This window comes from Lampetra fluviatilis, chromosome 33 (genome assembly GCF_964198595.1).
Source record: "Lampetra fluviatilis chromosome 33, kcLamFluv1.1, whole genome shotgun sequence".
Taxonomy (NCBI): Eukaryota; Metazoa; Chordata; class Hyperoartia; order Petromyzontiformes; family Petromyzontidae; genus Lampetra; species Lampetra fluviatilis.
In genome coordinates this window covers 5,185,955-5,213,659 of record NC_136307.1, presented here as the reverse complement: position 1 = coordinate 5,213,659, position 27,705 = coordinate 5,185,955, and the positions used below count along the sequence as shown (strand labels likewise).

Sequence of the window (27,705 nt, the reverse complement as noted above, 5' to 3'; positions counted from 1 at the left end):
GTAGCCAACTATGAAGGCCGGCACGGTACACGAAGGGTGTGGCAGGCACCACTCCCAGCCGCCTTTGTCTCCCCGGTGACGATGTTTAACTACACACCGTACCGGGGTTGACCGACCGAGATGACTGGCAAATCCACCAGCGCCACAACAGGCCCCAGTATCACTTTCCCTCAGCGCGCACGGCACGAAACAACAGCAATGCCCTCCCCTCCTCTCTCTCTCACCCTTGAGCATGGTCCTCTCCACGAGCAGCGTGTGCACCTGCGCGTCCGCCAGGAACTTCTTCATCACCTCCACGCTCTGCTTGTCGTCGAGCGCCGCGGAGAGGCCCGGCGCCTCGCGCCCGCCATCCTCCAGCAGCAGCGGCACCAGGCCCCGCAGGAAGTTCTGCAGCACCACGGGCTCGGCCACGTTCTGCACGGCAAGCGGCGGGGCCGCCACCTCGCCACCGTCGTCGGCCATGACGTCGTGTGGTTCCCCCCTTCCCTCGAAGCCCGAGGAAATCAAACTCCAAACAAGCGGTCACCGGTGGCTGCTGTCACCGCACTGGGCCGCAGAAGACAGCGGCTGCTGATGGCGGACGAGAAGAAGGGCGGGGGATGAGGGACGGGGCGAGGGCGGGGGCGGGGCGAGAGACGGGTGGGGGCGGGGAGTAAAGCGCCAAGCCACGCCCACCTTCAATCCCCATTGGCTGGAACGGTTCCCGCCAACAGCGATAATTGACGGGGGAAACCACGCCCCTCCGGCTGTCGATTGGACGCGGGGTGGGCGGCGCCCCGCGCTCATTGGGCGAGCGGTCCCGGTCACGTGGCGGTGGGGACGGTTTATTCGTTCTAGATTTGAAGCTTTCGTGACTGCAAGGATTCATATTCTTACTACTTGTGTTGTGGTTATTGCAAACATGATGCCTTGAATAAAGGTGTCAGTTTTGTACCAGTTTAAAAGGGTAAAAACCTACTACTATATTTTGCCACAGGTAAAAGAGATCTCATAGTCTTCTTGGTTCTTTCGGTAAAGTCACGTAGAAGGGAAGTAATAAAATAATAAAAATAAAACATAATAAAACAATTCTCACGACGTTTCGGCCACAACGCAAGCAGCCGTCCTCAGGCGAAGAGGACGCCTGAGGACGGCTGCTTGCGTTGTGGCCGAAACGTCGTGAGAATTGTTTTATTATGTTTTATTATTTTATTACTTCCCTTCTACGTGACTTTACCGAAAGAACCAAGAAGATGAATCGATGCAGTCACGAAAGCTTTAAATCGAAAGATCTCATAGTGTAAATGGTAGAAACCTGTTTACACCAGCCCACAGGGGATTATTGTGCCCGTCCGTCGTGCAGGGAGGGGCTGGGTGGGGACGGGAGGGTGGAGCTGGGTGGGGGGTGGGAGGGGTGTGGCTAGGTGGGGAGGGGCTGGTCACCCCGTGATGCCCTTATACAACTCAACGTTTAACCTACTCATGCCGGGTTGTGCCCGCCCTCACAGTCGGGCATATTTGCGGAATACACCACGCCGCCGTTGACCCTGGCCATTGACCGAGCAACCCAACGTTCCTACCAGCTCCCTCCGTAGGAATGTGTTATCGTTTTGGATTAGATCGCGTACATATAAATGTGACGTTAAACCCGCCACCACCCGACAGCCAATTCTTAAGGTTTGAAACGTAAACAGAACATGTAATTTCGTTACTAGTACAGCACACCAGTGTTGGAGAGCAAATTACGCGATTTAACCCAAAAAAAACATGAATTATATTGGTCGCGAAAGCTGACGTGTTAAACGGGTGACACTTAGATACCAAGGTGGCTCAGTGGGGCAATTATGTGAAATGGACAGGAGATGGCAGTACATCAATATATATTTTACTGGTAGGAACCTCCTGGTTAAACCAGCCCACAGGGGATTATTGTGTCCGTCCGTCGTGCATCCAAAAATGTGAGGGGTGGGGCTGGATGGAGAGGGGCTGGGTGGGGAGGGTGTGGAGGGGCTGGGTGGGGGTGGGGCTGGGTGTGGAGGGGCTGGGTGGGGGTGGGGCTGGGTGGGGAGGGCTGGTCACCCCGTGGTGCCCTTATACAACTCAACCTACTTATGCCGGCTTGTACACACTCTCACAGTCGGGCATATTTGCGGGATACACCACGCCGCCGTTGACCCTGGCCATTGACCGAGCAACCCAACGTTCCTACCAGCTCCCTCCACAGGAATGTGTTTTTAATCGTACAGGGCTGGTCCAGATCTCGAGCCCCCCCCCCACCATTTACATAAGTCTGTAAAATGTAATCTCTTTTGTTTAACAAAAATTACTAAGCCAAGAAAATTAATAGGGGTCACCAGACATCTGCACGATCCTGTAGAGTGCAGGCGTCGGCATCCTGCGGCTCCAGTCACATGCGGCTCTTTAAGGGACTGCTTAGTGCCGTTATACATGTTGGACCACCGTTTCAAGGAACCTTCTGAAACTGTATTAAGACTCGGATTTTGCCCATTAAAATAAATGATAACATTACTGTACAGTATTATTATTCTGCCAGGGCACGGAGCCCGCACTTGAGATAAATGGGATAGAATCGGTTTCATCCATCCGTGATTAAATCGGGTAAAGTGTAGCGTGCTTGTGGTCTTAGCCCTGTTATACAAAAAAAACCCAGAAGATCAATTTCTTTGATTTTAATCTACTCATTATTTCTGAGGGCTATAAAATTATTTGTGTGCCATAAAATACTAATGTACTGTGTACATACGAGAGCACGAATGAAATGTATTGCGGAGACCTGAAAAGTTGTAATTTTCCAACGGGGTGATGTTGCACTGCTTATGCAAGAGTTCCGAAAAGAAATGGCTTAAATCCAATGGTGAGATACTAATAAGCACACTTTTGGGATATTTATAACAAGTTCTACCAAGTATGCAAAATGTGGATGCGCTGGACCATATAATGAACTGGCTCATACGTCCTCTTAAGCCACCGTTTTATTCATCTACACCCCAGAATTATAAATTGCGCCATTGGTAAATCGGATATGCTCAGCTTGCCAATGTATAATAAAATGTATCTGGAAGCAAAAAATGTCCTATCCATGCGAAACCGCCAATCATGCACACAAATTCCAAGCCACAAGCAATAACACGCCATTAAGTTCCAACTTCATCAGCACGGATGAGTTTCACTGCACATGCAAACAGGGGATTTCAAAACATGTATATGCATTTATAGTAAAGTGGTGTAATTCTTTTAATATTTATTAATGAGTTTAATATCATATTTGCCGTGTAATTACATTGAACGATAACTCAGAACTCCCATATTTGTCGAGCAGTAATATACATTAAAACAGTAAGAGGAAATGCAACTTTACAAGAGAAAATTTTATTTTAGAAAATGTATGTACATTTGAGATGATTAGAAACTTTCAGCATCAGGAAAGAAATTGCAATAAATAAACAAAACCGGTGCTCCATTTTGTCATGAAATCTCATTTGCCATCTCTTTTTTTCTTTGACACTCCCTGAACAAAAACTTCACAGCACTTCGGTATCACCGAGACTTTGCACCCGGGGTATGTGACAACCCGTTTCCCGTTTATCACTTTGAAGCGCAGCGTTGTTGTGTAAACGAGAGAAAGGGGGCAATGGCGGGCACTTAGGAACCGGGGATAAAGTTAATCTTTCCAAGGCGAGGCATCGACACGTGCGGCATGTCGGAACGTTTCGTAAATGGAATAAAATAGTTTATTTTTTACTGTGGGGGGAAAAAAGTGGCCTGCCCAGTCAACCAGACTGGCAGTTTGGCCAACTCTTGACTTAAAATATCATAAAGGTACCATCAGAGGGGTTGGGAGGGAAGACGAGCAAGAAGTTACACCCATATCCTACCCTCACACCGATTTGACATTATAAGTACAATGCCGCATTGCTGCACTTCTCAATGCCATGAGGAACCACTCCATCCATTCCTCCGGGCCAAAGGGCTCTTTAAAATTCCAGCAATTCCCCCAAAATCAGCAGCTCCCAGAAACACAATTCATAAATTAAAACCGGGGTGAGAGTGGATGTTATAAACTTCAAATTTACATCATATAGTTTACACTACAACTCAACAGTCCATACACCAAGGGGCCATCGCAAACCCTATGGTAGGCAGAAATCTTGCAATGATCAGTGCGAGTTATTACACAGCCATTGTCTACACTTTACTGGACACCCTACGCACCTTGTGGTTTAGTTGAATGCGTCCATTATAATGGTCAGTTGTAGAACGGGAATGGACTGAGGACACCACGCATACACACAGAGTACAGTACAGTGCCCGCCCATAAACGTTCTTCTTTTCCCGGAGATGTGCCAGTTTGTTCAACATCTGGTGATAGGCTCAATTAAGCTTTATGTAAAATAAGGGGAATGTATAGTTACGTAAAACCAATGCCGTCCACAACACAATGACACTTTTATTTCACACGCATCTGAACAGTAGTTTCCAGGCAAAGGAACAAAACAAAAAAATTATAAGATGCCTCTCTCTGCCTGATATGGTCGGAATGCCCTGATGGTACCTGCGTACACATTATTTATCAACGAATGCTCTTGGTCTCAAATATGCTACTACTGGAATCATTACACGTTTTTGTCATGCCCAATGGTCTGCAATAACATTAGAATGGTGTGAAAATTGCATCTTAAAATTGCACACTGCACCATTGTCACAAATGATCCAAGACTACTTGGCATGCAAATAGTTGTGAAGCTGGAGAGCTGGAGAGCAAGCGAGCATGACCAAGCCAAATCAAATGCAGCATTCGTGCCCTTAGGTGGAATAAAAACCCAGTACTGACTGCGAGTACTATCCCGTGGTAGCAAATCTCTAGCAACGAAATACAGTAGCACATGCTGTGACTTCAATGCGAACCCTTTCATGCTGCCAAACAGCCAAACAATGATACATCTTTGAAGCAAATTGTGCAACCATTCCTCCTGGCAACCTTTTCTAAAATCCATTGTGAACTATACTATGCAGTGCAAAATAATAAAAAAATTCCATGGCAATACATAGCCCTGGTAATATTTACCAAGAGTATGAGCCACTGTTCCATGCCTTGTTTTGCAATGGAGTGTATGAAAAAACAGAAGACCTTTTTTAAAAAATTCATTCCTTATTCGTATAAAAAAAAAAATCTTCACTGTGAGCTGGTGGTCTGTGGCTGGGGTGGCTGCTTTAAGAGAATCAGCCAGAGCTGAGCGTGTGGGTTTGATGTTGGATGTCATTCAGGGGAAATGGGTTAAAGAGGAGCTGGACAGCGTGACATTGGCAGGGATCAAGGGGAAGAAGACGACATGCAGCGAAGACAGTCCTCAGTCATCCTGGTCCATGTACGTTTCGCCGTAACCCGAATCTGTCCGCGAGCCCTGGCGGCGGCGTGAGTATTTCAGCTGCAGGATGTCGCTGATCTCGTCGACGGCAGCCAGTGTCTAGTGAAAAGCAACAAAAATGGCACTTTTTGGCATCACAAGATCTAATTTATTTATTTAGCCAGGTGAGAGACCTATATCACCTAAATGACAAAAAGCATGCATTAAGTACAGCAAAAGCAAATAGAAATCGGGACAAAAACAACTGGTTAACAAAATAATTGAACATACTAAACAAATTAACGTTGAATAAATTACATCTCCTGTAACGTACATTGGCTCCAGATACTTTTAAACCATTTATAGCGCAATTAAAATACAGATGGTTAAAGCCACGGCACAACAAGTGTGACACGCGACTCGTACCTCGTCAAGCATTTCCCGCGTGTGTGCAGCAGATATACAGAAGCGAGCACGTGACTCGATGATGGGTGTCGCGGGGAATCCCACAACCACCACACCAATGTTCCTCTTCATCATCTCACGGCCGAAAGCTCTGCAAATTTGCAATCAAAAGGAAGGGGAGCAGCAGAGGGGGACACATCCCAGCACAACGACAACACTGGCACCTAACCTAGACTACCATACTACCATACTACCCACAAGACATGCATGCAACCCTTGATGATTTTCAGAGATCACGAGTTCACAAAGCAATTAACAATGTTGTAATTTTTTTAAATCACGTTTGTAGGTAGTGGAAGCCGTGTTATACAGCCTGCCTTGTTGTATGCTGCTTTCTTATGTCCTTCCTCAGTGGGACAACATTTCTCTTGCACATAGTCTGGTCAGTTGACATGCAGTTCCATTAATCATTGATTATTACTTTTATCATACAGCAAACAATGAACTCAACCGAATAATATCACCATGATGTTCAGTCTCAGAAGAAGTGTAAACAAGATAATGGTGCAAAGAGAAAGGCAAGGTTGTTGAGAGAACTACAAAAATAGAGATAAAAGTTCCATGACCTGGCTTCGAAAGGAAAGTTACCGGATAGCACACTTTCGGCACTGCAAATCGGGCATGGAGCAGCGGGGGTCAACAAGGCAGGGGTTCTCAACGCTACGCAAGACTGGATGGTGGTGACAGCCAACCCACTCACGGCCCAAATTCACCACTAGAGCACTCAGTGGCGAGTCTGGCGATGGCTGCCGGTGGCGGTCAAATCAGCCACAGACAAACATCAGACACGACCCCTCGACTCAGGAAGGTTTTAGTCAACCGCGAGGGTCCGAACGGCAGAGAGTGGAGGTCAAATCAGAGGACGCGTTTGGGTCACTCTTGTTACCAGAGATCAGGTGAGGCTACCAACTCTGCCGCCGCCACCACGTGCTGAAGTCAGCGATTTAGGGCCGCGAAGTGGGCCAGGGGACCCCTCCCGGAACGTCACGCCGAGATCCCTCGGCCCGCTGACCCCCTCTGCTCCGTACCCAATTTTGGCGGGCATGTACAGCATGACGGGAACGACGGGCGAGTCCTCGTTGCCATAGGTGATGAGGCCCATCTCGCGTATGCGCCGGCGAAAGTAGCGCGTGTTCTCCGCGAGCTGTCGAATGCGTTGGGCGCCTACGGGGGAGGAAAGGCACGTACACACACACACACTTTCATAAACAATCTGTTTTATAAAATGAACATTTTCAAAATACAAGGCAACAAGTGAATAATTTTAAGCAACAAAATAGCACTTATTTTATACAGAAATCTATCAATAATTCCCTAGGGCAGTACATAATTCCTAAACTATTCAGATGGATATACTATGAAGGCCAAGCCACTGTGATAGAAGCAAAATAGAAAAACATGTGGCGTAATAAGTGTAGCGTTTTAAACACCTCTCGCGTTACACCCCCCCCTTCCCTTCAACCCTAAAATTCACAACCAGAAGTATCATTGACGATAGAGGCAGGAGAGGGGATGAGAAGTACGAGAAATCGGCTGACCGAGAGTCGTGCCATCCTCTCCCATGATGCACTTCATGGACTGCAGGATCTGCTCGATGATGGGCGGCGACATGGACGTGGCGTAGACGGCGCTGTGCGAGTTCATGCGCAGGTAGTCCACCAGATCCTAGAAGAGGCAGGACACAGATACAAAAAGAGTTAAAGACAAATTCCGTTTTCATTATTCACCCAGGAAAGCCTCAATGAGCCGAGACTTTATAGACGGATCGTGCGTTTCAAGTATTTGGTCAAAGTACCTGCAGAAAAATTAACTGTGCAAATAACACTTAAAAATACAGTACACAAATAGGTCAGCAACCTACTTGCTGCTTTATAATCTATTGCACACATGACGATCAACTAACCGTGCCCCCCCCCCAAAATTGTTCGAATAAAGATGTGCATTAACATCGGGCCACCTCATACAGGAATTTAAGGATAAAAAATTTTGACCACTTGTTTTCTAAACAATTATTTATCTATTAAAATAAATGTTTGCACTCGAGATGCATGGATCAAATTGTATGTATATGAATCAATTAGTTTCAGTTTTTGTATGTGCAGATTATTTACATGACCTATGGGGTCATGAAAGGGTGCTACAATTACAATAAACGAAACCAAACTATTCTTGATAAGCACAACCCAAATCCTGACAATTCATCAAATCTCAAACAGGCCCAAATCATTATAATCCCATCGAATGGTATGGGGGGGGGGGCTGCCTCATCCCAACCTTCCCTTACACTGGATACCACCGACTTCCACCCTTGCCCCCTCGACCCACACCTTACGACCGCCGATGTATCCTCCGCAGGCGCCAAAACTCTTTGTGAAGGTGCCCATCAAGACGTCCACATCCTGGGGGTGCAAGCCAAAATACTCCACGACGCCACGACCCGTGGGCCCCACGGCGCCGATGCTGTGCGCCTCGTCCAAGTATAGGTAGGCCTTGTAGCGTTTCTTCAGCGCCACCACCTCTGGCAGGCGCACAATTGACCCTTCCATGCTGCGCGCAGTGGGGAAAAGAAGAAGCCACGGGCGACTGCGTTAAGTCACCAGCGATAGAACGAGCAGGGGATGTGGAGGAGGAGGAAGTGGAGGGGGCAAAGCCTCCTCTCTGTTGTGTAGCCGTATGCAATCTAACAAAGTCACCCTTCATTTAATACAAATTAAGTCTTTTGCAAGATCCCAGGAAAGCCTCACTTAGGGCCGAGGTGTGCACCACCAACAGCATGCGAGACATTGTGATGGCACAACGAACAGCAGATATTGTTATATTTTTATTTACGTTTCATATTGACATTCTATATGCATAGATGAATACGTAAGACACAAAGCGAACTCGTGTATGAAATGACATAATAGCGCAGACAGCCAGACACAAGCCTCATTAGTATTCTTAGGGTTTGGCATCAATGCCTAAAGTTCAGAGACAAAATCATGATTGTAAGGGTTGATTATTGATGCCGGATCCTTGCAGTACAGGATGTATATTTGACCAAGCACAGGCTTCTTCTGTTTATGCTTCTAGATAATGGAACCAAACCAACAAAAATTTTAGACAACCCCCCAACTGAAGTGGTATATGCCTACTGTGGCAGGTGACCACGGAGTTGCCTGATAAAATAGTTCCGTGCTGGGTTTGACCCCGTGACTGGCCTCTGGCCGGGAACACTGCCATCCTTACGGATGCTGTGTGGTGAGAAATAATGTATGAAAATATGGATATCTAAAAGTACAAATATATACTTATGCATAAGGAGGAAAATAATGGTTAGTCGCAAGCATAATCGGATACATGTTTTTTCAGTGCGAGAATACATTTTAATCAATTTATCGTGCTACACCTATCAGCAAGTGAACATATAATTCTGGTTATGCCAGAAACCAAAGTGGCTGCCTTCTGGAGGTGGTAGGGCAGGGGGGGTGGTGTGTGTGAATTTTCGGAGGTCACCTGTAGATGCCCTCCACCAGGATGAGAATCTTCTTCCAGGGCCGGTGCGTGCGTGGTTGCCCGTTCACGATTGCGTCCCTCAACAGCTTCTCTAAGTTCACCATGTCTGCCAGCACAACGAGCAGCAACGCGACAGTTATATAATAGTTGTGGGGAGCGAGCGGTAATATACTTGCTCCGTAAAGGTGCAACCAAAACTAATGCCTTTTGATTATCTGTGGTCAGATTTCCAAAATTGGGCATTGACCATGCTTGTAAAGTAATATCTTTATTTCCGCTGGTTTAAATATTAGTTGTTCCACACTCATCGAGGTTCAGTGACTCCGTGCCCACACTAAGGGAAGCGCAGTAAATCGCTCCCTTAACGATGCAACTTAAAACCAAATGCAACTCTTATCCTCATCATCATCACCACCCTCAATTGGTTTGTATAATTAACGATGCTTAAAAACTGCATTAGATTGCAATATACATAGCCTAGTTATATATAGATAACACAGCACCCAGTTAAGGGAGCTAAAGGGTTACCCTATTGCTATGCCAGGCAAATATTATGCCACCTAAGACACTTTGTATGTTTTCATAAAAACCACAAAACTCCTGAAATAATTTCTGCAAAACTCAAGCTTGCCAACAGTAATGCCCAGATTGCCAACTAAACATTTTCCAAGTATTTTTGTATATATAAAAAATATATATTCATGTTACCCTACATACTAGCACGATGACGGCACAGAACAAAAGGATGTGGATGTAAGGTCATGCACTCACTGTTAACAATTGCTTGCAGTGAAATCCCCTAAATAAAAACACTCTTAATGAACTAACTCAGTTTTTTGTTGCGTTTTCCATTCACGTAAAATAATGATTAATGAGTGAGGCGAGCAGCTCACCGTTGTGCTTGAAGACACGGATGGTGGCGGTGGAGAGGCGAGCTCCCAGGACGAGGGAAGCGTGGTTCAACTCGTCGCTCAGGATGAGACAGCCCTGGGTGAGATGCACGATCGCCCACATTTAACTTCGCAGACCTTCAGCAGCAAGTTCCACTGATGAGTTAGGGCAGGCACGCTGGCATCATGATGAGATGGTGTGGTCAGTGTTATCCTGGGCTGATGTTCAAGACCAAGGCTGCACACCAAGTGCTAACTGAAGGCTGAGTGCACCAAGGCCAGACCCAGATCATGTTTGGATACAAGTTGGCATTCTGTTTTTCCAATTAGAAGTAGGAGAAAGATTTCCATTCTTAAAAAAAAAAAAATCACTGCGTCTGGTCAAAGTGCGTAAAAAAACCACGAGATCATTCCACTTCTACAAGAAAGACAATGATTGCCTGTGTAGCTTACATATACGGTTTGGGCAAGTGCTGTTACCGAGCATCTATTACTGCTGGCACAGTCCGAGCAGGACTACACCCATCCACCTTTGTCTCCTCAGTGCTTTTGTTTGTACACTGCACCTTATTTATGGCTGAGTGGATACACACGCATTTATAAGTTTAAAAAACATGGCCAGAGCTGGGCTATCCAATTTTTTAAGCCATCGATTAGCGATTATCAATTCGATTACCAAATTGGATAAAACAATAATGGTCGGAAAAGTCTCACAGTTACACTTGTGCCGCTGGACGAGAGGTGACACGCGGTGGCGATTGGCGACGTCACCGGCATCATCAGCCGTGGCTTGGAGGGCGTTTCCCGCCTTCGGGAGGCAGCATGTGGGAGCGGCCACCATTTTAATGGGGCACGAGTAAATCGACCGCAACAAAGGTAGCCTATGACAATTCTAGTCAATGAATTGGCTTAATCGTCTACTTGTCCCAAAACTGAAATGTGATTAAAGCTTGACCTTGGTCCCGTCGCCCCCTCCTCACCTTGCCGACGAGGGCCGGGATGTTCATGGAGTTGGTGGCAAAGCCCATGCCGAAAGCCATGGCGGCCTCCACACCCAGGAAACGCGCCACCAACTTCTCCAGCTCCTCGTGCTTGTCCAGGTTCCCTGTAGACACACACGCCGAGAACGATTAACATTTCGCCAAACACCGAGGCGGCAGCTGGCACCGAGGCGGCAGCTGGCACCGAGGCGGCAGCTGGCACCGAGGCAGGGCCCCCAGAGAGAGTTTGTCAATCAATGGGAGTTTACTAATACTGCATAGACGGACAAACAAAGAAGCAGACAATATAAACATGACAGCAGGGAGAATGGCAAACATGGACAGGAGGAGAAACAGACAAACAAGATGGAAGAAAGACAGACAATACAGGGCAGACAGAAGGACAAAAGGAGACATGCAAGCAGACAGATGCATGGTTGGTTATGTACGGTGTGAAAGAAGTTCAACATACATACATGGGCAGAGAAGCAGACAAAGAAACTGACATGCACACAGATAATGGAAAAAAACAGCAGACAGAGATGAAGACAGAGACAGTAAACCACAGATAGAAGACAGACATACATAGATCACAGTAATTATGCCATTTAATTATCCAGTAACGCCTTGCTGAGTCACAAGACTTGTCAGGAAGGCGCTGCATTGAGATGTTGGCAAAATCTATTTTAAGGAGTTTTGTGTGTATGGAGTACTCCGATAAACCGACCACCCCTGACGAGGGGGGTAACACTCAAATGTGTGCACACACATGCTCATGATCCCACTTTCTGGCCTTTAATTTTCTGGCCACAAAAGTTGCATACATATTTGTGATCCACTAGCACTTGGATCCAAAGTACTAGATTACAGGAGAGCATCACCATCACACAAGATGCGAAATAAACATAAAGACACAGGCAGACCAACTATCAAAATAATTAAACTGCTAGGGGTGAAAATATCTCATGTCAGACTAAGTGCCTTGCATGACTTCCTCAAATTTGTTTCACTGCCCAGTCATTAATTTAAATCACAAATGCGTATTAAATAATATCATTAAAAAAATAAGTCCTTTGTCAATCCACTGCTGGATGAAGGCCTCCCTACAATGTGATGGTCAAAGGGGGTTCTGTGACCATGTTTCACTATTCTGATTAGTATTACACCCCGGACCGGTTTGGATATTGCTCCTCACTGATGTTGGCTTTGGCCTGGGATCTAATTCACCACCGTTCTCCGCGCACATTCATCAAGAGCGGTTAAATGTTAAATCTACCTTGTCCTGTTCGGCTACGTACAGTGCCAAAGAACTTCAAACATACATATTTCTGCACTCAGAAATATGACAACATAAAACACGCGTGGAATCCACACATTCAGAGTGCTCAGACATCGTGCGATTACACAGACTATCTAATTTGGTCCTGGATCCGCCTTCTACGTTCCTGTTTCTAGGCATTACTCCAGTCTACCAGCAACCAAGACCACATTCAGTGAGAAATGAAGCCCTGAGTACCAGTTTTAGAAATTGATTGCAGTACTTAAAAGCCCTGTGACTTTCCCCTTTCTTATTTGGGACAAACAATAAATACTTGCGAAGGCAACATATTTAATTATCACAAAGCTCTGCGTCAGTTGCTACATCAGCAGAAGAGGGTTTTTTTCTCTCTATACGCTTCGTGTAGCCTAAACTTAATTTGGAGCTTTCGTGTTATGTTATCCGACTCTCTGTTGTATTACATTACATTTCTAAGTATACTAGATTTGTGTTTCTATTTAATTTATACCTGACGATGATTGCTTGTGTTGCAATCGAAACGTCGTATGCTAGTATTTAATTTAATTTATTATTTTATCTTTATACGTGACTTTACCGAAAGAACCAAAGAATAATTCGTGTAGCCTCTTGGTGAAATACAGTAACGTCCGACGAATGTGAAATACTGGTCCTGTCAGCACTTGTTCTTACTGCACGTACCACCACGGTAGCGCCGGATTTAGACAAACCCACCCACCCGCCCACTTTGCAAGCACAGTAATCTGGTCGGGCTATATGGGCAGAATTCTGTATCACTGGCAGATTAGATCAATAATACCACCAAAAAGAATGGCATATAACTATTAAGCGACCTTCGACAGTTTAACAAATACTGTCCTCTGGTCTTAAATCATGAATATATGATTGAACGCATACGTTTCACTTCATGGGTTTCGTTTTCCTGTAACTGCAAATTACTATTAAATCAATTTGCCGCGTGCTTCATTGGTTCCAGCTGTTTGGCTCCACTCGCCATTTCACAATTAGGCAGAAACAACACGAGGCTTAGACCGACGGCTCGGTTTGTATTCGCCGCGTTTCGTTCACGAAGTAGTGGCAATTACGGGCGCTTTGGTTTATTTGATTATTCTATTAGGGAGCTACTACTGTGCGGGGGAAGGGGGGGGATGAGTTGGCGAATCAGTCATCACGGCTGGAACCCTCAGAGACCAATTCATTCCGTTTTTCGAAGGCACGTACAGCAGAGAGTGGCCTCGTGTTCAAACACAGCCGTGCGTTTCTGTGTTAAGCAATTAGAAGAATAAATAACAGGAGCACCTTGCACAATTTTCTTACTTTGGAAGGTTCTTTCTGTGCAAAAATGTGTTCCTTCTATGAACTCTGGGCACAAAACAAGCACTAGGTAATGCTCACCTTCGCTGCTGGTTCTGAGCTAATGGTGGGAAAATCCACCATGCCTATGCCATAAACCAATCCCATTCATAGGATGGCCACTGTTGACTTCCCACCAAGTGGTGTGATAATTAAAGACATTAGTAAATCCTAGCTGGGAGGCATTTAATGATTCATCCCACCAGCGATTCATTGAATAATCACTATTAGGGTTGTAATTTGATTAAAAAATTATAACCAATGTATTTGTTCTACCTTTTTAGAGTCTCGTATGTTTGGTTTACTCAGTTTTTCCTCATCTGTACAGTTACGTCCACCGAATTACCCTGAACGTAACACGAGCAAATCATAAACAATCGATTCTCGGGTTCACAAATCCCAAGCTTGTACCGTGAGCTTAAGAATCAACAATATTATATCAACTTATCGTTTCGTGAATACTATCAAGATTAACTTTAAAACACATTTCAACCCGGGATTAACTCGCCACCCGCCAACATTAAGTGTACCCTTACCTAACCTTTCCTTTGCCAGGGTTCTTACTTGAATGCAAAGCATGTAACGATCACTACCACCCCTGCACCACCACAGACCTCTGCGAGCAACGCGCCATCTCGCTCTACCCGTTTAAGTTGCTAAAACTGGCTCTGCCACAAGCGGCATTCCTCCGCCACCGCGCCCACCCCGGCAATGCCGCAAGACCGGGCAAAAATAAAATCTACAGTGCAAGAGTCCAATCTGCCCACGCCAACGTCTGCACAATGGGACCCCCCACCAAGTCGACATCCCGTGGCGTCGTTAACGGCAAGGCTGGAGCCGTGTGGGTGCAGTGAACCGTGCAGGAATATTTCGTCTTAAAAACAACGTGTTTACATTACTTTTCATCTTTGACGTGCAAAACAACGCACACTGCCTTCACTGTTAAAAGCCAGCAGCGAACATTTCCTGACATTGTCATCTCCTCTGCTGCTGCCAATACCGCAGTCAGGTACCGATACAAATACCAGCACATCCCGTGCTGGTATTTGTATCGGAGTGTCCGTGGGAGTTGTGTATTAAACCCAGCTTCTATGAAAATTATGTAACTGGGGGAACGGTGGAAAATGGATATGGTACTGGGTTACAAACCCAGCGACACGAGCTCAATTTCTAAATGTTGTTTTTTTAGCTCCATCTGAAATGGTCTTGGGACTGCCCCCCCCCCCTTCACTAACACACCAACCCATGTGGTAAAGTATGGTCACACCACTCCCACGATTGACACAACTTCAGTGGATTCATGTTTAAAGTGTATTTTGTTTAACTAGGTATGGACTCAAGAAATCAAGATGAGTCTCATTTGCAAGAGTGATCATGGGTATATCTGCCAGAAGGGTGCAATGATTGCTATGTATCCAAATTCAGTCATTTGTGGGTCATTTTTCAATTTGGGCATTTAAAAAATAATTTTTATCACAATACATGATTAAAATCGTGCACTTAAGAATCGATCTCTTTTCGTTCGTGCATGTTGAATGTCATAGGTTCATGTCACCCCTGCAGACTAGAGGGCGCTACCATTCACCACATTCTTTAATAATAATAAAAATTCATGACATTGCAACCCCAAAATTAATTCCTACACATACGCAAACAATCTGCCGACATTACATTGAGCCTAATGGGAACAACACTACTGCAAAGGAGAAGAAACATTCCTGATACGAATTGCAACCCTAAAGTAATTGAATCACTGGGGTGGAGGTAAGTGGTTGTTGAATGGTTTTAACCCTGAACCACCACCAAAAAATTGGCACCCATTCACTAGCGCAACAGAAACAACACAAAGCCCTGCTGACACCGAAGTTGGAAAATGTTCGGTGCGGCTTTGCAAAGATTCACGAGCCAGCGGCGCTGGGGAGAATCACAGTTCATGAACAGTAAACATTGGATTCGCTCCATGATTAATGGTGAACGGGGGGGGGGGGATTGGACAAAAGCAGATCCTGGCCTCATCCAATGCAATGGGCCAAAGCCAAATACAGCCCCATATATTCAGCAACAAAGAATTCACACCAGCTGCCCTGTACTAGTTACCCTCCACAAGCCCGACTCAAGGTTATCATTTGCCATGGTCTCACAGCTGCTGGATGAAGGCTTCTCATCGCCATCCTTTACAGTCCTGTGATGATACAATCCATGTTCCCTCCCGTATGTCATCGCTAATATCATCTCCATGGCAGCTGTCTCCCTTGGGCGCGTTAACTTCTTTGGCTACCGTTCCGTCACCAGTCTCGTCTACTGACCATCACCGCTTGAAGCCATTATATGACCCGCCCTTGCCCATCAGTCAGGGAAGGTGACATCTGTGATTCGCATGCATTGCCCGAATCCTTAGGTTGACGTCACAAAACCCCAAGGGCAGCACAGCCACACAAACGGCAACACAAAGCTGGCAAGCCTAGGCAGGCTGAGCCCACAAAGTAAGTGTGGAGCCAAACCGCGTGCTTACAGGCACACCACCACCACCACCACTGGTTACACCAGAAAGCCACAATGTTGTGTTTCATGGCCAACACGAATGAAGCTGCTGATTCAGCCCGACCTTGGCCAGAGGCAGGTAATGGTCGGTCGGCCACCCATGCACGATTCTGCCAGCTGGGCAGCGTTGAAGAAATGCGAGGAGACGTTTGGGGAGACAAGTAGCCAAGGGAATCCATGTTGAGTATCCAAGGGTGACGGGGTGAAGGATAGAAATCAGAGGGCCACAGAAAATGGCTCGCTAACACTTTGCCCTAAAAGTAAAAAAAATTGGGGTAGCTGCTTCAATGACACCTATGCTCCCTCACCCATGGTGGTGAAGTATTTAAAATGCAGCCCATTGATGCACCCTATGCAAGCCAAAAATACAATATTAAATTATCATTCACAGCCCTCTGCCAATTAATTGCTGGATGGATGAAGGCTTCCCATGGCCTCTTGGGGGTTGTTTGACCATGATTGGGCATGGTTCATGGCGCAGTGTACTTACCCACTGTGTCACCAGCCTACCACCCTCAACGTTTAAGCCATTCCGGTCCCCTCCGAGGTGAATGTTTAACCGGCTCGTTCAAACTGCTTAAATCTACAACCTAATAACCCTGGTGCCACTGCTCCAGGCTGCCAACTATCAGTCGCCATCTCGAGCTCAAGGCACAGGGCAATTTCACAATAATGTACGTCCATCCGCCTCCCAAGCCAGTCCCCACACGCCAGTCCCCGTGGGACCAAGCAAGCCAACTCCCCCCAACCACCCCAACAAAACCTCAACCCAGCTACCCCAGTCGTGATCTTTTTTTACATTGGCAGAAACGAACTATGTATCAGGTCGTTTACTTACATTTTTATTGCGCATTTCATTTGTTTACACCCAATGTCTCCCTCGCAAAAGATATAATAAGAATGAGCACGCACCTGTTCATGGTTAAAGTTTACGTATGTATGCACGTATATACTGTACGTGTGTGTGTGTACACACACAAGCCATCGTATTTGTGTGTGTATATTCCACATCACATTGCCTCAAAGTACACCTCAGCTGCCATACGTGTTTTGGTGACATGACCACCGTTTGTTTGGTGGTTATCGGCAGTTGTTGCTAAGTATGTGTAAGTATGCGTATGGAGCGGTGGTTTGCATACTGTAACATAATCCCAGCTATGTAGTTTAATGTAGTTAAATTCATGACCATAATAAACATGTTTTTGTTTAGTTTGTTGTCCTTCCTCCATACCTCCGATTAGCACGTTTGTCCTGGGTCTCCCCTAGATCAACTCAACCTTAAAATTACTACCTAGTGCAGTGGGTACACATCATGTCTGGGTGGAAAAAGGTGGCTGGACGGACGTGGTGTTAATTACACAACTCCATACTGGATTCAATAGGTGCTCCCTAATAATAACCCTTGTCCCGACAAACTGTATGGCTACAGGGGGTATCTTCATGCGAGCATGTTCAGGTGTGAACATAAAGCGTTGTTAAACGTGAACTTGGGGTCACTCTAGTCATCACGGAAAGTTGAGACAGTGCAGACCTAACCCGCCAGTGACTGCATGCGTTATCAACTGACCTGTGGTTTGGTTGCGAAACAACGACACCTAAACAATCCCTCTCCCTCCCCACCTCCTGGTGGTCACGTGCTGCTCAACAGAGGGAGGGACCCTTGCACAGACATTCAACTCCGCCCTTTCATTATTAAACGTGCAAAAATAGATTCCACTGGATGAAGCGCACACGTGAAAAGGATAGCTCTTATAGCATTAGCTCTTAAGCCTGTGATCAAGATGCCCCAATAGCCGCCCAATCTTGTCAGATCACGGAAGCTCACGCACGGGATTTGAGCCTGGTCAGTAGATGAGCAACGGGAGGGACGCTCACCCATTTCCTGCCGCGTGCTGCACACGCCCACGCCGTACTTCTGCGCCACTTGCGCCGCCGCCTCCGTGCAGGGCCCCACGTTTTCGGCGAAGCCCAGGTAGTTGTATGAACCCATGTTGATCACGTCCTTGACCCGCCCAGTGAACCTGCGGCACAGTGAGTTTTGTTGGGAATTTGGAAAAAAACGATGACAACATATCTCAAAAGCAATTCAAATGCTTTCTGTAAACAGTGAGAAACTAATCGCAGGAAAATACGTGCAGGCTGAAAATAAATAGGAATATTACGAGTGTAGTGGGTGACATCACGTCACGCTCGCCCTTTGAGAGAGTGGCGTCGCGGAACGTGACGTCAGGCGGGCCGTGGAGGGCGGTGACCGTCATGCCCCCAGGGGGGCATTTAAAGGGGGACCCGGGATGTAACCAGGGTTCGTCGGGGGTAGGATAGGGGACTTGGGTAGTTGATCCTCACACGAGGCTAGGGGAGGCTACTCCGCCCGACCGGCCGAGGTTGGGGGTAATCCCGGCCCGGGGCAGGGAGGAGAGCCGAGTTAGCCGGGGTGTAGGGATCCCAGTACCCTGTCCCCTGGGGAGTTATCGGCTAGGGGGGTTTTGGTTCGGCGAAAGCCCTTAACAAACCTGGCGTAAGCCCTTAATAAACGTGGCGTGAGCCCCTAACAGCAACCTGCCTCGGAGTCGTGAATTGCGCTACAACACGAGTAATCACACACAAGATGGTGGTTTTAGGTCAAAGGCCATATTTGAGATTTACCATAATAGTACACTTATAAATAAATGATGAAGACATTTTCATTTTTTTTCATGCATTGAATGTCATATCATGAAAAACTAACTGGCTCATGTGCAAGCGCTAGGCGGAGAGTTGCATCGTAGGATCATGAGCAGGTGGTTTGATTATGGATAATGATGGTGTTGAACAGGAAAAAAAAACTACATTTTTTGGAATCGATTTAATTTCCCAAAACGAGTGACTGTATGAAAGTGGAAACAATTTTCCTTCTCTGACAAGTGTATCTGGGTGTACCACTTGACAGTCAGTGCGATGTACCTGAAGTTCCAGTTGTAGTCATCGGTAACGCGCTCCATCACCTTAAACCTGGAACCAGGGACGCTGCAAATGGGCCGGTTCCAGTTGTCTCGGATCCTCATGTAGAGGTTTCGCGTGTAGAAATTTTCAAAGTCTTGATAGAGCGGGACAAAGTCCTAGGGAGAAGGTGGGCACGGCAAACGGTGACGTTTGTCATGATCAATAACGTGACTGGGGTTATCGTCCAATCATTTGCCGAGCTACCCACTCACTCGCTCACCCACCCGCATCCTCACTCGCCCACAGTACCACCTCCCTGCTGGCTTGCGCTCACCCACCTACCCACCTGCTTGTCCACTCACCTATCTACCCACTTACTCACCCACTAGTGTGCTTGTTCGCCTGCTCACCCACCCATTCATTAATCCACTCACCAACCCACCCATTCACCCACTCATTCAGGTGCCTAACCACTCACTCAGTTTCCGACACTCGTTCACTTCCCCACACACGTGTTCACTCGCCCATTCACAATATGATTTTATGGATTGTCACGATTAATGATCACGATTCTGTTCAAGAATAATTTTTTTTGTGTCATTTAAAGTGTCATTCATATTACTTGTTTGTTCCATCTAGTTTGAACATTTGTGTTCGCTCTATTTACTTAAATGTAACAATTGGTGTACCAATACAATGATTCCGATGCAAATCTATTATATTTCCCATGATACATGCCATCGAATGCTGTAACAGATTATTTGCTATTCGTACATGTGAACTAATTACTAATTAGACAATAAATTCGCATGACCTACAATGTATGGAATCTCGAATCAAAGTGTGACCTCCCCCCCCAAATGGTGAAAATTAATTAACTCACAAGTGGGTGTTTCCTTACAGGTCTGACCTGCCCCTACTGGACATCCGTGAAAAACAGCTTCATAGCTCATCGGATTCCTCCAGGATAAATAAAGATTCTGATTCTAAAGGTCTAATTACCACAATTTACTTTTGTCACAAATCATTACACGCAGTATTCAATTGTGTTCAACCTGGAATATAATAAGCCGCTAAAAGAGCAAGGACCACATGTAAGATATAAGGGGTAGATAAGTGGCACAGTGTATAGCGCATTGAGCTACGGACCTGGAAATCCCGAATTTTATTCCTGGCCACAGCTAACATCAGTGGTTAATGGTATCAGAACCTGTTCTGGGCTTCCCCCCCCGCCTCCCTATCGTCTACCTTCATCAGCCTGCATTGACCAAAAAGGTGAAGTCTGGTCAAACAACCCCGATGACCGACACGGCAAGGGAAGCCCTTCATCCGGCAGTGGATTGATAAAAGGCTGCAGAGCAGATTTTTACGTTAAATACATTTCTAAAGCAAACCATTTGCATCAAAGTGTACTTTCAACATCGTGTGGCATTATTCACAAGGGTGGGTCATTGTATGTACGTGTCGAAGTGTTCTGGTAAATTGCTTAAAACAAAAGTGTGAATAATTGATAGTTGTCTCTATGTCGCTATGGATACGTGGGTCAATCTCCTGTGAAAGATAGATGAATGCATCTTAGTGAACTCATTGGTGGTTAAATCAACATTTTGAATGACATGATTACACTGTAAACATACTTTTTCATGGTTTAACAAAAGCTGTAAACAGTGAATATAATAGGAACAAATAATATACAACCTTCGGACTTTAGTTTTAAATTGTTCATTTGCAATCCTTCAGAGGTATGGAATGGTTAAGTATTTAAATGGCCTCAAATGCCATCTCCACTCACCTGCATGCTTTGCCCACCCTGTTTGACCATCCACTCGCACACTCATTCACCACTTGGTCGTCAACCCAATCCTCTGCTTAGACACTAATTTCGGTTGCTCAGCCAACCCACTCGCTTGCTCACTCGCCCACCTATCCACTCACCCACCAATCCACACACTTGCCCACCTGCCCATCCTAATCACTCACCAAACCATGTAGCCATGAACCCATCCAACCCACCGACCAGAAAACCCATCCACTTCACCCATTTACCAAACCACGCACCCACCGATGTGCCCACCCATCCACCAACCTACTCGCTCACCAAACCCAAACAATCGCGAAATCATCTACTCACTCGCCCACATTTTCTCACCTTCTGCTCCTCGCGTTCGGTGGCATTTTGGCAGCTCTCAATGCCCCAAGCTCGGAAAAAGTCTCGCAGGTAGCCGAAGAGCGTGAGGACACCGTAGCCCATGTACGTGAGCACGGCCACCAGCATGGGCGTCTCTTCAAACGTCTCCCGGAAGGGCCGCTTGTACATCGAGGCATAGGGGTCGCGGCCCTCATCCTGCGTGAACAGGGCAGTCAGGAAATTCTCGTGTATTAAAATCACACGCTCCTTCACAAGTTCGAGCTTACACGCAAAGACAAAGACCCCCCCCCCCACCTCCTGTAGGCTACATACGCTGTTGGGGAAAGTTCTATGAGCAGTGTGCTATGTACTAGACCAGGGGTCGGCAACCAAAATAACAAGAAGAGCCATTTCTTTCCAATTCGGTACAAAATTCATTATTTCAAGAGCCGCAATGCATCTGAGTACATACTGTACATACGTACTCATCGTCAAGAAGCAGCCCGTAAAGAGCCGCATGCGGCTCCGGAGCCGTAGGTTGCCGACCCCTGTACTAGACCAACGCACTTGCGCGCACACACACACCATGTCCGACGGGTGTCAGCTCGACGTTTGGGCCCCCAGTGGGGAGGCAATTTGTGGCATGTGTGGTGTCGTGGGGATACAAGCTTGGGTCCCGCAACTTGTAAATTCCACACTAGGCACCACACGGTATCACATGCGGTACTATATAAATATACGTGCGGGTGTTTATTCAGCACTGTAAGGGTGCACATGTACATGTGGCAGTTTTATGTGGCATACAGGGTATGGGTGGAACCGTATAGCGCCATGCTTCAGACTTGGTTATGAAACTGGTGACCTGAATTTGATTGACAGCCACGCCTAACATCAGTGGTATTAGGCATGGCGATGAAGAAGGGCCATTGCCCGAAACACGGCCAATGAAATATTTATTCTTGTGTGTGTCGAGTGTTTTAAATATCAGTGGCGAGGTCTGTATGAACCGGTGTCCTGGGTCACCTCTATCACCAACCCACATACTGAATGATCGTCAATAATCCCCAATGACCGAGGTGCCATGGGGGAGGCCTGAAACCAACAGTTTGCTGGTATTAGTTTACAAAGTCATCATTGACTAACACTGCCTTACAAATGAAAAATACACCGAGCTAATGGACCAATGAAACATTTAAATTTAAATTTCCCATAATTGCTAAATGCTAAATTTGCAGAAGTCTCTTATGACTGTCCTCATTGGGCTTGCAACGATTCAACGACTTGTAAATATTCTACCATCAAGATTTGATTCAAGGATCAATCTTTTTTTTCCTCACCATTGCGGTGCATGGAGCAGAATCAACAGTGGCTCATAGGCTCTCAATGGAGTAATCACAAACCAAGCGCAGATCGTAAACAAATTTTGTGCGCATCACGTGACGCATATTTCAAAAGTGCAAGAACCGATTTTAATGGGTGAACAGGTACACTTAACCTTCACTCGTGCTGCACTTTAAACTAAACTCTTTTTTTATTATTTTACCAGGTAAGGCCCACTGAGCTATATAGCTCTTTTTCAGAAGCGACCTGACCACAAATGATAGCTTAACGAAGTGGCTTATCGCGTGGAAATGTATAGCAGCCAAATATTCTCAACGCATATTTGAGGGCCTGGAGAAAAATCCACTTCACCGCGGGGAGAACATGCAAACTCCGAATATACAGGTGTCAGGGTCGGGATCGAACCCACGCACTCCTGTATACCAGGCAAGGTAGTTAACATCTCGCCACCGTGGCGCCCCAAAAGCAAACCAAACTCTCGAACCGCTAACAGGTGGACATGCACAATGGCCTCCTTGGCCACACTGGGGGCACAATCGATTTTGCAGACATTGTTGCTACAAGCAGGGACACACAAGTGTGGTTTGACACCCTAAAATACACCCAAAGTGGAAGTCCGAAAACAAGAATCACAGAAACATGTCCGAACGGCCACTTTCATCGCAATACAATGACTTTGCCGTCAACCAGCTGTACGCGACTGCTACAGATCTTACCGAGATGTGATTATAAATACAGCTATGAAACTCGATTTTTCGTGGAAGCTGGGGAAAAATATTTTTTTTCCTTAGCCAAGTGTGGCCGCTGTGACTTTGTATAAAAGATGTTCTTGTTGAGCCAACGCGGCAGGGAAATAAACACACACGACGCTGCCACTGTACCCACTGACAACAGCGACGGTGCGACTTCAGCGCAGCAATACGCAGCAGGACAGCGATAAATAAATATGCAGAGTAAAGAATCGACGACTGGAGAATGAATTGTTTTTAAAACATGACAGCACAAACAAAAGAAAGCCACCCAAGCCAATGTATGAAAGGGAGCATTCCTCCGCATCGTCATGACGACTAGATGTAACTTACCTGGCTTCATGTGGCGCAATCTTATTTCAACCCAAACGTTAATAATTAAAAGGCAAACCACTACTTCAGTTCAAAGGAAATAGTTATGGGGCACAGTTGAGTAAACTTGCATGGTGAATTAGAGAGATGTTTAGGCATTTTCGTTCAATGTTGATAGTCTGGAACATGTATATGCCAGAGATATGGAAAGTGTGCTGACAGCTAGAGATGAAACATGCAACGATTCCACTCCAACCAAGGAAACGTTTGTTGCCTTGTTTGTCAAGTATATTTGGTTAAAGCAGTGCCATGGAATATGCACGCAGCCCAGTTCATGACAAACTAACGTGCATCACGGCAAATCAACGCCAGGACCTCTTAGAGAGGAACCCGCCTTTAGCAATGCGAAAAGTGTCATTCCATCCGAGGCAATTCGCCCTGACCGCGTAGCTCGTAAATCTTAGGCGCACGTTGGGATCACGGGTGCATTTTGCCGTTGTCACGAGCTAACACGAGACGCACTAAAGAAACGTGCCATGGACGAGCTCGATTGGAGACCAGGCCACACAATATCAACTCGGTAAAACTAAAAAGAAGGAACTTACCTCATCTTAACCTTAACCCTCATGGAAATTTTCGGAATGTGCGGTGGGGTGACAGCGGCGCTCGCTCGTCCCGGTACAAGCCAGCAAGCACACGTCACAAAACCAGCCGCCACTAAATTCAAAACAAGCCCTGGCCGTCTCACGAAAGCTTGCCATAACTCAAATGCCAAATCCAATATCAAATAAAGGCACATTCTGGGTTGTGTTTAAATAAGAAAAAGTGGTAAACCTCTCACTGGAAAGGTAATTATCTCAAACATAAGACTGGCAATGACCATGTGAAGGTATGTTTTAACGGCAGTTGTAACCGGTTGGTAAAATATTATTACTACAGTATGGTCAAAAACAAACAATAATCACAACAGGAAGCTAGGTCCTATAGAGGGGCTGATTATAGGGTGTAAAAAGTCATAAGCTAAAATATGCAAAAGCCTTCCAGGCAAATTGACCAATAAAACATTGAACCGGTTATGGTTACACATTAATCGGTGGCACATTCCTGTATTAATTGCGCAAAGGGCTTTGTCCCATGACTTCAACTTCAAAACATTTAGTCCCAAGGACTGCAAGAACTTTTTTTCCAACAAGGGAAAGGGCCCCACAAACACCCGACATCTTTCAATCAACTACCACCAGGTGACATGCCCCACATCTAAAGTGAACCGTACTGCATGGAGTCGAATTGTTAGATTCCCACTCCTGCCACCCAGTACGATCTCCAGTGGGGAGTTGGGCAAAGTGACGCACATGTGCTCTAGATAGCCTAAAGTAGTGTTCTTCATTGCAAGGCCGGCAGGCCTCTGGCGGCCCTTGGTGTCAAACCAATGGTTTCAAATGTGTGGCAGCCCTCACACGGATGTCTTATCAGAAAAAGTGTACCCCCTTCTTAAAATTAGTGAAGAACACCGGCATCAGGAGACACCCAGTGTCTTTGCTTGGCCGATGTACACCGACTGTCCCTATTGCTCATTCCCCAATCATATTTCTTTAGATTAAAAGATACGTGTTTATACTGTGTATGCTAATACTGTACTGTACGTGTATTCCCCATTTTCACCTGTGTAAACCAAAAGCATCCATCTCTCCCTAGTTGCGTGCGATCTTCCCGCGCACCTCCTATTAACACGGTTGGCTACGTACGTTGCTTAAGAAGTTCAACATACATACACTTCTGACCTTAAGTTCCATCTTTTTATAATGGCATGTGTTGCTTCACATTAAGTTTAGCTTTCGAAAAGCACTTGCAACCCCGCCATCATCGGCCTACTGCTTTGGTTCGTATATACTGGCCGCCAGTGTTGCGTGGCCGAAATGACTTCAACTTAATTACGAAATCTGCCAAAGTGCTTCAGAGGCGGCTGACGTCAAGGGCCTCGAGGCAATGACGCTGGCAGGAGGGGACACATCCAATGTAAAAAGGAGCAATGCAACAAGAACTTCTGAATTTTGATGAATCCACAAATTATTTAAAGCAGTAAGCAAAAAGCTATGAGCGTGCTTGATACAAGTGGTATTTTTAAAGTACAGTACTATATGATAAAATGACCCCGAATGAGGCGCAGTGTGGGTAGGCCCTCATCCAGCAGTGGAGTCGAAGACAGCATTATAATAAACGGACTGCTTTTAACATGTACTTGTACATGTCACATTAAAACCCCGAAGAATACAACAAATATGGGAGACGCCTAAAACCATAACCAACAAGGACGGTAATGTGAATTTCCATCGGAATTCGAAAATTCGACTTTGCAAACCGACGCAGCTGTGCGTTCATCTTTCAGCCGCGGGACTTGCTGCTTGACAATCATCGTGCAGTCGAATGAGAGCCACTCATTCCGTGTGGAAGCAACCGTAGAACGAACCTCTACTGTCTCGATGACGAGCCGTGCAAGGCCGCATGACTTTTAACTTTGGTATTATAAAAAAATAACCGTAAAAGAAAACAGTTAATCACGCTGAATCTTGTGTGGAACTTGAGTGGTCGGTGGGTGTGGTGTTGGTAGTCCTGTAAAATGAAGATAATAATCCAGGCAACGTGTGCAAGGCGAATAAGTTCAGTATTTTCTGGAAGGTGGAGGAAGGGGGGGGGGCCTTAAAAAACCCGTGACATTTCACGGGAACGATCTTATTGAACCGCACTGCATGCGGTGTATACGGCCACGTTTAAACAACGATGTGGGGGTTAACCCGTTCAACGCATTGCTCACCACTTGCAACCAACAATTATTTCGCATCCTTTAATTTTTTTTTCTTTTAACGTAGGTGGACAAAACAAGATGTGGTACCCAGAGAGCAAATAGCTCATCATCGACAGATAACCTCGGCCCGTGCCGTGTCCGACACGACCAAATCGGGAGCTTAGTGCGCACCAACACAGAGATTTGATCAAGCGAGGCCACTTCCCAAAGCACATTTTTACCCATCCACGCCACGTTGGCCATCAAACATTGCCTTGAACCTCCCGCTAACATCACGACGTAACCCGGTGCGCCTTGAACAGACCCGGCGAGCGTGGCCACAAACTTTAAAAAAAATACAAAAAGTCTCATTCCCTCCACCAAACCCTTCGACATCATAAAACCCGCAGCGTTAAAGACTCCGTTACGGGGACATCGCCCCTCCGGACACACGGCACACGATCTGGGCCTGATTGCTCGGGGAAAGGCGGCTTGACTCCGTGTTTGTTTGACGGGATCGGTAGTGAATCGAACGACGTCTCATCCCACCCACCCCCAGCTCAAACCAGCCGATAAAAAGATTGCTTGAAGGAGAACTGCACTCACTTCCGTAAAAGCGACTCCGTTGGCGTGGCCATTTTCCACTGCGTGCGTCTTCTTCGGTCGCTGTTGCTGCTGCTTCTGCTGCTGATGCTGCTGCTTCCCACGTTGCTGTTGTTGTTGCTGTGTCCCGAGGTGTGACCCCTCGCTTCCACCCCCCAGGTTAGGCTCCGAGGCAGCCTTCCCGTTCGCCGTGACGGCCATGTCAATAGCAGCCCTCCTCCTTCCTCCACCGCTCCCTTTGCCTTAACAACCGAGACAAATATGCGGCGCGCTATAACGCCTCAAAAATTCAAGGAATTATTGTTTTAAACTATCCTTTGACTTATTTATAAACGAAGCGAAATTGCATAGACACCCCCTTCAATTCTGGTGAACGGTTAGTCGCGTAGAAGCAGAGTAAAGAGGATGACAACGCCGAGAAGGTGGAATATTAACACAGACGGTAGCGAAGGGCGACTGATGAGGGCGGCGCTGGAGCGCGGAGTAAATGGGGAGCGGCTCC

General features: G+C 46.3%; 2 protein-coding genes across 3 annotated transcripts in view; both read right to left on the bottom strand.

Annotated features, from left to right (window-relative positions):
• LOC144943962 (cytoplasmic dynein 1 heavy chain 1-like) overlaps positions 1 to 601 on the bottom strand; it is a 63,361-nt gene extending 62,760 nt beyond the window's left edge. For both annotated transcript variants that reach the window (XM_078871877.1, XM_078871879.1), the window contains exon 1: positions 225 to 601. In XM_078871877.1, coding sequence (XP_078728003.1) covers positions 225 to 462 — 238 coding nt within the window. In that variant the 5' untranslated portion in view covers positions 463 to 601. The remainder of the gene's footprint in view (positions 1 to 224) is intronic.
• Positions 602 to 3,353: 2,752 nt separating this feature from the next.
• SPTLC2 (serine palmitoyltransferase long chain base subunit 2) lies at positions 3,354 to 27,705 on the bottom strand. The gene is made up of 12 exons (XM_078871876.1): positions 27,207 to 27,705; positions 21,438 to 21,632; positions 19,310 to 19,464; positions 18,242 to 18,387; positions 11,176 to 11,300; positions 10,199 to 10,292; positions 9,306 to 9,411; positions 8,138 to 8,357; positions 7,349 to 7,475; positions 6,839 to 6,974; positions 5,772 to 5,901; positions 3,354 to 5,465 (listed from the first exon to the last, which is right to left on the bottom strand). The coding sequence occupies exons 1-12, from the start codon at positions 27,402 to 27,404 to the stop codon at positions 5,349 to 5,351; spliced, it is 1,749 nt and encodes a 582-aa protein (XP_078728002.1). The 5' UTR covers positions 27,405 to 27,705; the 3' UTR covers positions 3,354 to 5,348.